This window comes from Anolis sagrei, chromosome 2 (genome assembly GCF_037176765.1).
Source record: "Anolis sagrei isolate rAnoSag1 chromosome 2, rAnoSag1.mat, whole genome shotgun sequence".
Taxonomy (NCBI): domain Eukaryota; kingdom Metazoa; phylum Chordata; class Lepidosauria; order Squamata; family Dactyloidae; genus Anolis; species Anolis sagrei.
Genome location: NC_090022.1, coordinates 37,944,373 through 37,958,709, shown reverse-complemented (window position 1 = coordinate 37,958,709; position 14,337 = coordinate 37,944,373). Strand labels below are relative to the sequence as shown.

The following is a 14,337-nucleotide window of genomic DNA, read 5'->3' as shown; positions in this document are numbered from 1 at the left end:
ATCTCTCATTGCCTGTACTGATTGATGAGAGCTGCAGTTCAATATATCTTCCACCCAAAAACATCCACTTTTTATTGTTCGTGTTCGTTATTGCTTGAATTCCTGTACCTAACCTCATCCCCCACATTCTCTGGGTCTTTGTTCTATAGATTTGGAAAATGGGTCAGATTCTGAGCTGTGTCACTGATATTTAATGCAGCCTTCACAAACTTTCTAGATGTGTCAGATTACAGGCTGATTCCCAATGAATTGCCCTGCTGGGTAGGAAATGGTGGTCAAACAACTATGCAAAGAGCACCAGACTGTTTACTAAGGTTGTTTTTCCAGAGATGGGAACGGGTGGATAATATAAAAATATCCTTGGTTTTGAGATGGATTTATTGGTAGTGTTCTGAGAAGCAAAAACAGAATGGTGAAAGAAATGGATGGCTACTGTTCACAACTGTATTTTATGTGGAGTAATTTCAATTACATTCAGAAGGATACACTCAAGTTCCTGTATTACCATACTTGTGTTAACCAGAAAAAGTAACATCATTTCTTTATTGAAAAATGTAACATGCACTACAACTCTATACATACCTGTTTAGAAGTCAGGCTCATTGAATTCAGTTTAATTGAATCCAATGATGAGCTCAGGTAAATAAATGTTGTGTTATAGCCTTAATCACCTACATAGTAATTGAACTCTTAGACTATCATTATAAGAGAGCTGCTAGGATGAAAAACTCCTGCTGCATTTTTACACCAAAGAACAAGAACAGCTCCTTTCCCTTGCTGCACAAAACAGCCGGTTAGTGGCCAGGGGCACAAAGTTGCACCTGGCTTAACAATGACATTACATAGTAAGTGTGAAGACACTGCAAAAGCAAGTAGTGGATACCTCTTTGCATAGCATCTTTATAAGTACCTATGCTGACCTAATTCCTTGTTACATAGTGTAAATAATCAGAACTATCCTAGCCTAGATTGGGTTGCTGTGAGTTTTCTAGGCTATATGGCCATGTTCCAGAAGCATTCTCTCCTGATGCTTCACCTACATATACAGCTTCAAAACCTGGCTGCAATCAGGGCCTGCTAAAATCTTCCAACAAAGGACTCCCCCAGGCAGGAAGCAGCCAGGCTTTGAAGCTGCAAGGTCATTTAGTGCTAATCAAGGTAGCCAATTGCAACATTCACACCTGCCTCAAACAGACAAGAGTTCTTTTGTTTCTTTATTTTTATTTATTTATTTATCTATTTACTTTATTTGTATACCGCTCTTCTCAGTCCTTAGGTGACTCAGAGCAGTTTACAACAATTTAGGTATACACAATACAAAATCATTAAGCATTTAAAAGCAATAGCATCACAAATCATTAAACATCAATATCAATACATCACTACATCAATATAACAAATTCATCAGGTCTCATCAATGAAATCAGAATCCAAACTCGTTATCCGATATTCCGTGTTCCGATAGTCAGTCAATCAATCACACTGCTTAGTCGAATGCCTGTTCAAACAGCCAGGTCTTTACTTTCCTCCGGAATGCCAGCAAGGAGGGGGTCAATCTAATATCTGCAGGAAGGGCGTTCCACAGCCGAAGGGCCACCACTGAGAAGGCCCTGTCTCTCGTCCCCACCAGGCGTGCTTGTGAAGCCGGCGGGATCGAGAGCAGGGCCTCCCCAGACAATCTTAATGTCCTAACTGGTTCATAGGAGGAGATGCGTTCTGACAGGTAGGTCGGGCCAGAACCGTTTAGGGCTTTAAAGGCTTTCTCTCACCCTGGACATTCCACAGATATATTAACTTCACTTACCTAGTTTTCAACAGACCTCACAACCTCTGAGGATACCTGCCTCAGATGTGGGCAAAATGTCAGGAGAGAATGCTTCTGGAACATGGCCATACAACCCAGAAAACTCAGAGCAACCTGGTGATTCTGGTCATGAAAGCCTTCAACAACTAGCCTAGATTGTTTGTTGTGTCTTAAGTTTAGTGCTATTTGCTACAGTTGATGTTTATTCGTTCTTACAATTAATACCCCTCTTTTTGTTTTCAGCATTAAAAAGCTTCCAAGGTGACTGCAACCTTTAATCAAGATAAAATATAAATCATAAATGATACTACGAATCACAGCTTTCAAGGACAGGGTAGCTTAGGTTAGAAGACTATGTGGAGGAAGAGAGAACTGTTTTGGTAAAGCAGCAATGTGGAGCAATCTTCTGCCTGCCTTAGTCCTCGTCTTTGTTTTCTGGAGTTCTTCGTACAGGCCAATTGGTGGTTATGGCTTTATCTGTAGAGGGGACTATCAATCTGGAGTAGACTTCTGAAATGAGCTCATGATTTCCATAAAAGGAATTATGTTGCATCCTGAAGAAGAAAGCATGATGCAGTCAGAATACAATTTTATATCTTAAGGTAGTATTCACAAAATGACATTATAAAATTAGTCTTATATGGGACATGGGATTGTGTGACTTCATCATCGAATACTTGAGCTTTTAAAAGGATAGATTCATGCTTCCTTGTTAGATGCTTCTCCAGTCCAGGCTATGAACAAAGTAAACCTCGGTGGATAATATCGGAGCTATGTGTGAGGAGGTACTATGATCATATAAAGAAAATATTTAAATTTTATCTTTTTTCTTTCTTTCTTTGGCCAAAATCCTATTTTTAGTCCTAACTAGAATAAACTATTGAATCAATTATAACGCGATAAGGCAACATTTTGTAAGTTCAGTTGCATCAGTGGATTTGCTTTAATTGGGACCAGCATTGGGATTTAGATTGTTCAGTTGGGTCAGAGAGGGGGAATCATGTTTGGTTATCCTTCCTACAATAGCATTGTTTTTCAAAGATAAATATTGAAAAGACTGGTTTAGAGTTGAGTATAGGACAGCAAGGAAAAGTGATATATTAATCTACCATAATGCTATGTGACCAGCACAATTTGTAGTATGTGTTATTACAACAAAAAGGATATTACATGGTACAAATGCCTATGGTATGAAAACATTTTGATACATTAATCCTCAACTGTAACTTGGTAAAGGTAAAGGTTTCCCCTTGAAATTAAGTCTAGTAGTGTCCGACACTGTAGGGGTGGTGCTCATCTCCATTTCTAAGCCAAAGAGCCAGTGTTGTCTGTAGGTAGCTCCTAAGTCATGTGGCTAGCATTGCTGCATGGAGCACCGTTACCTTCCCACCTATTGATCTACTCACATTTGCATGGTTGTCAAAAGCTGGGGCTAACAGCAGGAGCTCACCCCACTCCCTGGATTTGAACCACGAACCTTTCAGTCAGCAAGTTCTGTAGCTCAGTGGTTTAACCTGCTGTAACTTGAGTTTCTTTCAAATGAAAACTCCATAAAATTGTTAATAATGTGATACAGTTCTTAAATCATTGAGTTTCCTGTTTTTTCCTCAGTTATTTCAATGGAAACAACTGGAGAATCTTTATTTCCGTGAGAAGAAGTTTGCTGTTGAGGTTCATGATCCTCGTAGGTAAGTGTGCAATGTCAAAATATAATCTGTTATTCATGCATTGAATTCCAAAGATTGGATCTGACGGCATTGTTCCATTGATAGGATTTATTTTTTTCAGTGGAAGTAGGATGGGAAATCCCACACTGTAATTCAAGACAGGGTGGGTATGTAGAAAGACAGCTGTCCTAAAATATGTGATCTTCCTAATGTCAGTATCACACATAAAAGTTTGTTCCAGTGGGTCCCATTCTAGTTTTGAAAGAGCTATGTCAGTTAGGTCACTCTCCTCCTCCTCCATCAGAGCAGGTTCTGCTTTGAATTTTATTTTTCGTCACCACCTCTGGCATTGCCACAGATGTTCTCTTAGGTTCCCAACTGTATATTGTACACCTGAAGAGAGTTTTTTTGTTTTTGTTTGTTTGTTTGTTTTGCATTTGTAGCTCTGCTTTCTAACAATGTAAAGTCAAGGGTCTGAATGTAACAGAAACTTCTTTCACACTGAAGTAGTATTTACTTATTTATTACTTATTTACCCTATTTATACCCTGACTTTCTCTACCCCAAGCGAGACTCAAGGCAGCTTACATATGGCAATTATTCAATACCTTAAACAAATGCAACATTAAGCTTAAAATCACTGAATTAAAATTAATCCATATTAAAAATTTGAAAAATTACATCCAATATTAAACTTACTCCATCAAAAAATAGTCGTCTGAGGCTGCTTCGTGGGTAAAGCTATAGCTGGATTGTACATCTTCCATTGAGTTGTCATGACTGAAAAGTCCTCCATGCAGTAAGTCCTACTGTTCTTACAAAATATGGAACACTTGTTACCGGTATCTTGTTTTCTTTGTGAAGGGAATTGTTTGTTTGGAGGAGCATTTCATTATGCCAGCCATTCCCCTATGATGGTCCAAGCCCATACATTGCTTGACCAGTTGACCAAAATAGGCCACATACTCTAAAAGTCAAACTATGGTTGCCAGTTATTTTGAAGGATATGGGTTTGTGTTTTAGACACTATAGTCAAGAGTGTGTTTCATTTATCTAATTGAAGAGATCATGGAGGGGTGTATGGATGTCTCAGTAACAACTTTATATGGTCTTTCTAAATTCTGCTTCAGAATCTCGGTGTCAAGAAGAACTTTTGGACACAGTGGCCTTGTAGTGCAGACCTGGTATGCAAACACTTCTCTGATCAAGTCCATCTGGGTTATGGCAATCAGTCAACATCAGTTTTACTTGGACAGAAAGCAAAGCAAAGTAAGTTAATATGATTAAATGTCATTTTTTAGAATTTAGGTCTGTCCTTTGCATCTGGAACACCCTCTGCATAATTATATCTCCCTTTGAATTGAACCCTCAACATTTTCCAGCCCACCTGCCCACAAATGCATAGATTAGTCATCTGTGGTACATTGACAGCTTAAAGATAGAAATTCTAATTGGCAAATGCATCCCTCTGTGGTTACTTAGACATTATTTTACTCACCACAAATGATCTGTGGCGGTTGAAAGGCTTTGGTAACTTGGCAACTGTTGCTTGATCTTTCAGAAGAGATCTAGTTATTCAGCCTGTTTCATGTCTTAGTAATCAATGCTCAGGAAATACGTTAAGTGATGAAGCAACAATTTTAGATCTTGAAGCATAATGAAATGTCATGTCCCATAACTTTGGTTTGAAGATTTTATTAGATATAACCTTTCAATAATATAATTTTGTATGTACTTTTAAATTCCTTCAGGCAAAAATTCCATCAGCAAGAAGTTTGGATGATATTGCAATGGACCTCACAGATATAGGAACCCCAAAAGTTTCAAAACTAGCAGCTTTGGAAGCTAAGAATCAACTTATAATGGCCAGCAATGGTAGCTTAATATCTTCAGGTAAGATATCTGTCTTGTTTCAGTGCAATTTTCCTGGAAGGTTAGGAGGGGATATGTGGGGCTACTTGAGGAAGGGACAGTCACTTCAAATCAGGTAGAGGCCTGTCCCATCTAAGTTATTCCATTCTACACCTTACATAGTCATGACTTGCTTAAGCCATAAATGTAGGCCATTTCCACCCTTCCCCAGAAACTCCTTGTGTTTCATGTTATTCAGGAGACATGCTTCACTCTCCGGACAGGTTTTTGGGTGAGGAGGCACAAGGAACAAAAAAATTCTTCCTGTACGCCTCCTTCCGTTTACTTATTTTGGAGTGCAAGCCAAAAGAGAGGTGCCTTTAAAAACAAACAATGTGGCAATCACGTAAGAACAAAGAGAAAATCAAGCAACATCACCCAGTTTAAATTGTGGGTGCCTGTGTTCCTCTCCCCAAGAATCACATCAAAATCAGTGATCATAAGAGTAAATAAAAGATTGCTTTAAACACCTGTAGTTTTATCTAGAATGTCTAAAGGAAGTGAGAGCCAACTCTTGTTCCTCCTTCCATCCCTTACAACAGTGGTTCTCAACCTGTGGGTCCCCAGATGTTTTGGCCTTCAAGTCCCAGGAATCCTAACAACTGGTAAACTGTTTGGGATTTCTGGCAGTTGTAGGCCAAAACACTTAGGGAACCACAAGTTGAGAACCACTGCCTTACAAGTATTCAACCTGGGTTTTTTTTTTTTTTTAAAAAAAAAACCACCTGCCAGGTTCTAGTCCAGGAATTGGCCACTTTGCCCATCTATGGACCTCAACTGGCTACATCCAAATCCTCCAACTCCCCACTCAATGATGGTGGTGGGAAATGGCATGAAAATGGTATTTTCTACAGAAGTCCATGTGGAACATGAACAGCCATTTATAGGAGGTTTAGGGAGAGGGAGTAGCATGTAATCCTGAAATAGGTTGTGGTCTGGAAAAAAGGAGAGGGGGTGAGGGAGAGAGCTCTAGAGCAGTGGTTAGAGTTAGGGTCCCCAGGTGTTTTGGCCTACAACTTCCAGAAATTCCAGCCAGTTTACCAGCTGTTAGGATTTCTGGAACTTGAAGGCCAAAACATCTGGGGATCCACAGGCTGAGAATCACTGCTCTAGAGGTGTCAGGACATTCTCAAACTGATTGGAATAGGAAGTCACAGTAGCCTATGAGTTTACCACCTTCTCTTCTAGGCTACAGTATGCCTCAAAACCTATTGGGATTTGGCTCCAGCACACATGCACACACACACTGAATACTAGAATATGAGGATGCTCAAATCATATTATATACAGTTGCGTACTAAGTGGTGCCCTTTATGTAAACTTTGAACTTAATTTTGAATATTTTCAATCCACGGCTGATGGAATCTATGGAGGCAGAAACTGTGGATACAGAGAACCAACATTGGTTCAAGTCAACAGCATAATTGACTCCAGGGGACAATACTTACCGGTGGCATTTTCTGTCACCAGACATTTTGATCCATTTTCTGCGCATTCATGCGGATGAAAGTACAGGCTAGCATGATCTCATTCCTAAAACTACCCAGTCTCATTGCAAATATTATTTTCTACCCACCCTTGCCCTTTATGGCCATATAACAAGTAATTGTCTCTAAGGAAAGGAAATGTATTCTTAATGGACCTCTAGTATAGTGAGACATCAGCTTTAATTTAGTACAGACAAACTGAATGGTGTGGGCACTGTTCAGAACAACATAAAAACTATGCAGATACAAGTTGATATCTTCTTCAGATGCCTGCTCCAACATGATCAATGTACTAACATTACCAATACTGTGCAACTTGTAGCCCATAACATGTGGAGGGAAGTGCAAATGTTCATAAGAACCATGCAGATACAACTTGGTATCTTCTTCTTTCTGCCTCATTCAGCTGTTCTGGGGCTCTGAAGATGTAGAGGCATCCTGTGCAGTCCCTAACTCTGTCAGCAATGCAGCAACCACTTTGCCCATATTTTAGACCTGCAGTTCAATATATTGAACAAAAGTCTGGTTGTATGGGGTTGTACTACATAACATAGCTTTGTGCAGGGAATATCTGTAGAACAAGGATAATGAGCTCTTTTTGGACATCAGGTACCGGATGCCTGTGCCAACATGACCAATACTGTTCAACTTGTAGCCCATAACATATGGAGGGAAGTTCCCCACACCTGCCTCACTACAAATGAAAACAGAGGGGAGAGATGTTACCTGTTTTGGCTGTACACATATCTAAAGCCCTCTTTAATGGCCATAGCAGTCTACAGATGCTAGTACTATAAGAAATATTCCCAATATATTTGAAAGGTAGAAATCAAGCAATACCAGAACTTGGTTTTTGCATATTTCCTGCTTGGTGTTTCAACCTCATGAGTCTGGGCATTTATAGGGCAGGTGTATACATGTCTGTCTCTGCTGGAATCAGAAGTGCCTGTTGCATTCAAAGTAATACAGCTATAATTTGAAAAATCCACATTGAACTAAGAAAAAATGTCAGATCATTTTGTTGATTCCAGACCCAAGAAAAGGAGCCTTAACAATCACAAAAGTGAGCAACAAGAAGAAGTGTTGCTTTTGGGTTTTTCTCTTTTCATTTTTTTTCAGCATGTAAATCTTGAGGATTTTTCCAAACCTGCAAATCCCTCCTCCTTGTGTGCAGATGATGAGCCACAAAAGAAATAGCCCTCAAAGCCTAAGCATCAGAAATAATGAAAATGATTTGCTTTTACAGGCTCTCAAGATTCAGAGGCTGGTGAAGAGCAAAAGAAAGAGAAGATCTTGGAACTGAGAAAGAAGGAAAAGCTTTTACAGGAGAAGCTTCTGCAGAAAGTGGAGGAGCTAAAGAAAATATGCTTACGAGAAGCGGTGAGGTCTATTTGTTGCTTTCCATGTGTTTGTGTGATTCTGGTGTGTCAGAACATGCTAATTCTACTGTTCCTAACATTGCATTTTCTTCCTCCACATAGGAAATCACGGGGAAAATGCCAAAAGAATACCCTCTGAACACAGGAGAGAAACCTCCTCATGTCAGAAAGCGTATTGGCACAACGTTTAAATTGGATGACAACCTACTTCCTAGTGAAGAGGTATGTATAAGTCCTGCTGGAGGTTTCATTGGCAAAATGGGGCAGTCAAAAGTACTAATGGAATGCCTTTGAAAATATTGAGTCTGCTATTGGCTTTGAGGTATATATTTTTTACTGTTTGGTTTTGGTCAAGTTAGTGAAAGGAGATCTCAGACAGGAGGTTTGCTGGAAATATGTGCAGGCACGTTCTGAAGCAAAGATTAAGTCTCTCTTAATTATTTATGTGCAGAATTCAGCTCTTACATAATGGCTTTTAAAGCTATCTGGTCTCAGTCCAGAACCTCAGCCGACTATTTAAATTACTGGGAATTGCAACCACTGGTTTCAGGAAAGCTTATAACACATAGGAGTGTCCTTAGTAGACTTGGTTCCACCAAATTACTCTGGCTTCTCTTTAGATTGTATACATGTCTTGCCTTTATGTGGTGGTTAAGAAACTGCTCTCTTTAACTCACTTAGGTAGTATGAGGTTGTTGAAAGGGAATGCTGCCTTACAAGAGAATTGGGTGAATTTGTTGTGTGTAGTTTCAGCATATTTAGTTTGAATTCCTTGTTCGGTGGCTTTTTTTGGAAAGTTGTAGCACTATTTATTGGCTGTTAGGTACTGTTGTGGCACTTACTCAGGGCTAAAGTGGGAATAGCATAGGAAGACAGACAAGCTGAAAATCTTGGCTGTGGTAACCTGATAGATACATAGATGCTCTTTATTCATGCAGAGGTGTATCAGCAGATGTGGTTTTCATGCTGTTGGGATGTAAGAGGAGAAACCTCAGGTAAAGGTAAAGGTTTCCCCTTGACATTAACTCTAGTCATGTCCAACTCTGGAGGGTGGTGCTCATCTTCATTTTTAAGCTGGAGCCGGCATTGTCTGTGGACACCTCCTAGGTAATGTGGCCAGCATAACTACATGGAGAGCCGTTACCTTGCCGCAGAAGCAAGATCTTCTCACATTGATCTTCTCACATTTGCATGTTTTTGAACTGCTAGGTTGGCAGAAGCTAGGCCTCACCACGCTCCCTGGATTTAAACCGTCAACCTTTAGGTCAGCAAGTTCAGCAGTTCATTTGTTTAACCTGCTGTGCCACCGACTTAACCTGCTGTGCATACTGCTGGAATACTGTAACTATTATCTCCTAGTAAGAAGGAGATTGGGTAGGAAGAACTACCCTGTGCCCTGCAATAATCGTGATATTGATGGTGACAGTAATAATGACCATTCCATCCCTCCTTTTCCCTGAAATCTTGGTCTTCCATCAAAATACAAGTCAAGAATTGGGGGTGAGAGAGCCAAATTATTTGTAATAAACAGTTTTAATAACTATTTCATTGAATATTCTATGACGTTTAGCCTTCTCTTACAAGGCTATAAAAACAAACTGAAATAGGTTCTCAATATCAATACATTTGTATGCTACAAAGAAAAAGTGGTGATTGGCAGAGGCTGTTTAGGGTGAAGCATATAGTTTGAGAAACTACTTTCAAAACCAGAACTCCTATCTTGTAATATTCCTGAATACCAATGATTGTCTGTGTTTATGTGTGTATGTGGTATATAGGGACTCCAAAGTTCAGGGATTTGCTCCAGGAAAGAGATTATATTTTTCCATCTTTCTCTTTGCACCTCTGTGTTTTATCAAAGTGTCCTTGCATGTTTCAAATGCAAACTGCCTTGACTTTTAACTTTATTAGTGGCTTTGGGGTATTTCAGATCTCTTTGCCAATAGGAGCCCATTCTCTTAAATGAAGCAAATAAAAATAGAGTTTTCTTTTGTATATATCACTATAAAAGCTTTTGATACAAGGCATAATAAGACACTGTTTTGTTACTCTTGTATGTGCCTCCTTTCATTTATGGCACTCAGAATTGTTTGCAAACATCGACTAATAGCATTTCAGAACATCGTTATATCAATGTTTGGACCATAGTAAACTTTTTATAGAAGAACTTGGAAGCATTGATGATGCTGGAAAGATCTGGGTATTTTAGTTTTTGTTGGCCATTTTATAAGCATCCTGAAAGTGTCATGGTAAAACATGGATAAAGCCAAAGAGGGTGGGGAGACAGAAAAAAATGGAATCTTGTGGTACTTTTATAGCTGGCTTATTTTAGCACCAGCTTTTGTGATTACTACTTCCTGAGATACACCGATGCAGTATATATGTGGCATTTGAGGGTAGAAGTAGAGAGTATGGTATAGGAGATTAGCTTCCGACATCACACCATCTGATCCTGCACATGATTGTAGAAGTTCAACCTATTCTTCGTTAAACATAATGGAATGCATTACATTGTGTTTTTTGTTGTTATCATTGCTCAAGTCTTAAAGCTTATCTTAAATCTAGGCTCCAGTGTGTAAAATCCACATTTTTATTTCTATCTTCTGGTCTTTGTAGGACCCAACTTTACAGGACCTGGAAAGCAACTTTTTCATACAGCAGAAGCTGGTGGAGGCCGCAAAAAAACTTGCTGGTGAGCCTGACTTGTGCAAAAATGTGAAAAAGAAAAGGAAGCAGGAGTACACCGAGGCAGTGAAAAAGCTTCAAGAGATTGAGAACTCTATTAATGAATACAGGATCAAGTGTGGGAAGAAACCTGCTCAGAAGGCAACCCTGAGCTTACCAGGTATCAAAATGGATGTTCTAATGAGATGGGGTGTATCTGGGTTTGTTTTTAATACTAGTTTCTTTGATTGTGTATTTACATCAAATAGAATAAAATGAAATGCATGATTTGGATTCAAATATCAGACAAGCAAAATATTGTCTTGCCCGGGCAAAATCAATGTTTCCTCCCTCAATAACTGCTGCTGCAAAATCTGAAGCTTACGTGTAGTCTGACGGCAACGTTTTATGTAAGATGTGGTTGAAAGGGAATATAGACGAAGTGCAGCCACACAAGCACAGGCATGTTCAAAGGAGAACCAAGAATTATTGGGCAGAGAAGGACTGATGGCATCCTTCTTGCCGAAACTAATTCAGTACGTTTCTGTTATATGCCAAATGCTGGTCTGAACAGAAACTGGATCTTCTGTGTCTGAAAGAGCAATGTGGGGAAGAGGGGTCTTGGTTGATGTTGGGTTTATTATTATTCAAGCACTCAGTTAAAACAGGGCTCTCATTCACACACTTAACAACAAATGTAAGAAGAGGTGGCAGGGAGAGGAAAAGGAAGGGGAAGCATGAAAAATGACATGTCAGTTTTTGAGCATCCAGCAATGAAGTGTGTCTTGTTGACAAGTAAATATTACTGTAATAATGGTAAATTTAAGAGATTCATTGTAAAAGAAAGTATAGATGCCTGTAAAGACAAGTATTTTGTAAGAGCTGTAGTAAAAGATGCTGAGTCAAACTGTTGCCAGTGGCCCCAGAATGTAAAATCCCAGGCCCATAAAAGGTCTCTAGAGGTATATTTCGACACACAATAAAGTGGCAAATGCTGCGCAAAATTTCCAAGATGCCTGCAATATTTATTTTTAAAGTAGCTCTCTTCCATATCTGTCCATAAGAAAATCTAGATTGGGTTTCTTTAAATTAAGTCACTCCCAATAAACTCATAGTTAATGGCCTTTGTTTTCCATTGCACATCACCTTTTTGATTTTTGCAAAGAGCACCCTTTAAAAGGCGGAAAATATAGCAATGGGTAACTGCGAGGTCCTCTTTTATTTGTGTGTTTGTAGCTCTGTTACTCTAACCAAAATCCTGTATTGCAGAGCATAGTGTAAGGAGTTCCAATGGCAGAGCAGTGCTACATCTCTCCACTCAATTTGGCTCCTGCAACACACACACAGAGTCGTTTAGAGGTAGTAGAGAGTACAGTGTTCAAGGAAGTCTGGCCATGTCTCAGTAGCCCAAAACCAGGGTCCTCAAGACTCTCCACAGATGATATACTAATTCTGTGTTTGATCTAGCCAGATATTTCCCCAATTCCTCCTCCACCAGTACTACCACCATCTGCAATGGTGGCAGAGAGAGGACTATCCCAACAAATGGCGAGTCCAGGGAGAAGAGCTTTCAATAATCTGTGGGTAAAAAGAGAATACTACCCTTGACAACATAAAAAAAAGACATACAAAGATGCATGTTGGACTTACACGAGTATGTCATTTAGAAGATGTTAGCCTCTATCTCCAAACTGAATTATATTTTTAGATAATGAAAGGCTAATGTAAATAATAAGACAGAATCTAAGTGACAAGCACATTTTTTTCTTTGAATGTACAGTTGGCCATCAGTTTCCACAGGGGTTTGGTTTGAGGACCTTCTTTAGATACCCAAATTCATGAATGCTCAAGTCCCATTAGATACAATGGTGTGGTAAAGTGGTGTCCCTATTATAAAATGGCAAAATCAAGCTTTGCTTTTTCTTTAATATTTATTCAAGTTGTAGATAGTTGAATCTGTGGATAGAGAATGCATAGATAAAAGAGATCTGGCTCCATTGCATTTTAAAAGTTAGAATATATTACTATTTCGCCTAATAAACCAAAACATCTGAATCTTGTCTCGATCGAGCTTTTCTTAGGGCTCCATGCATTTGGGTGCTTGACTCTGGATTGTCTTGGTAACCCATATTGCCAATTGTTTATCTAGTTGTGAGCAACACAGCTTTGGACAGACATGTGGGAGGGTGAATATAGCAAAATAGATCGGTATGAGAGATTGGTTCATAGCTGGTGCCTGTGTTTTGAGCAAAAGGTTGAAATGTGTGGAGGAGGGCTGCCTGAATGACTCAAGTGTTGGAAAACAAGTCATTGCAGGGAGGAACGTAAGGAGTTGGGCTAGATTCAGCTCATCAGAATGAAGACTAAGAGGATTACAGTGATTATAGCATTCACAGGGAGCGAATGTCTCGATAAACCAAAACGGATGCTTTAATCAAGTAGAAGAAAGTATCAAAAAAACCAGTGGCTGGCAGTGAAAACTGGACAATTCATATTGGAGCATTCTTAGCACGGGTGCCAATACATGAGCTGATTTTGTGGCTATGCACCAATAAGACACCATCTGCCCTGAACTCTGCAGCAGGAGGGAAGCCTGGCAGCTTTACGCTAAGCCATGGAAGCTGCGCCGCAGGCAGACATTACTGCTGGTATGACTGCTTTTGAGGTATTGACATTCTGTCTGGCATCACCTGTGCTAGACAATGTCTGGTTTTTTAAAAATCTGTAGTTAACCTACTGCCACTGTGTCAAATATCTGAACTTCAGCTCAGAGCAGCAGTACCATAACTTAGAAATGTGATTATGACTGTTAAACATAATGGCGATATTCTAGATTTTTAATTTAGTGACTTAGCATTTGGTTCTAGTTGACCAGTGTGGGAACAAAGCCTAGGCATTTGGTCTGATCTACCAAAGCTATTCTTAGGCTGTTGGGTTGTTGTACCCTTCTCTACTATTATTCCAGCTAGGAGCAGTGATATGAAAAGACCTGCTTTGCTAGAGCTTTTCTTGATAAAGTTAGTGGCAGTCACTAACTTTATTACTAACTTCTTAAGCCCATGTTTCTCCCCTGCCTGCAAATTCAGGAATTTGTCAACTTGGCTCTGTCAGCAGCATTGAATCTCAGTTGGCGACTTGATGCTCTTTAAGATCATGCAGCCATTCCAGTTCTAAAACGTTAAAATGTTTGCACATAAAAGAAATTACTGCCCACGGTTGTTTAGGTTTTTGCAAAAAAATTAAGGAGTACAAAAATGACAGCAGGTTCTGAGAAAAGTAAGATAAAAGCTTATCAAGGGACATGATGCAGTGAGTAATAATTGGAGCACATCATATTATTCCCATGCTTGTCTCTGTACTTAAATATGATTGGTCTGGTAACAAGCAGAGGTTGTTTGAAGTGGGACTGAATATACTGAAAACAC

At 39.4% G+C, this 14,337-nt stretch overlaps 1 protein-coding gene across 2 annotated transcripts in view; it reads left to right on the top strand.

Moving 5' to 3' along the window:
* The window catches only part of FRMD4B (FERM domain containing 4B), a 260,670-nt gene that overhangs the window by 223,659 nt on the left and 22,674 nt on the right, over nucleotides 1-14,337 (top strand). For both annotated transcript variants that reach the window (XM_067463466.1, XM_060766383.2), the window contains 6 exons: nucleotides 3,416-3,492; nucleotides 4,602-4,740; nucleotides 5,223-5,364; nucleotides 8,116-8,249; nucleotides 8,351-8,470; nucleotides 10,865-11,093. In XM_067463466.1, the coding sequence (XP_067319567.1) occupies nucleotides 3,416-3,492; nucleotides 4,602-4,740; nucleotides 5,223-5,364; nucleotides 8,116-8,249; nucleotides 8,351-8,470; nucleotides 10,865-11,093 (841 nt within the window). The remainder of the gene's footprint in view (nucleotides 1-3,415; nucleotides 3,493-4,601; nucleotides 4,741-5,222; nucleotides 5,365-8,115; nucleotides 8,250-8,350; nucleotides 8,471-10,864; nucleotides 11,094-14,337) is intronic.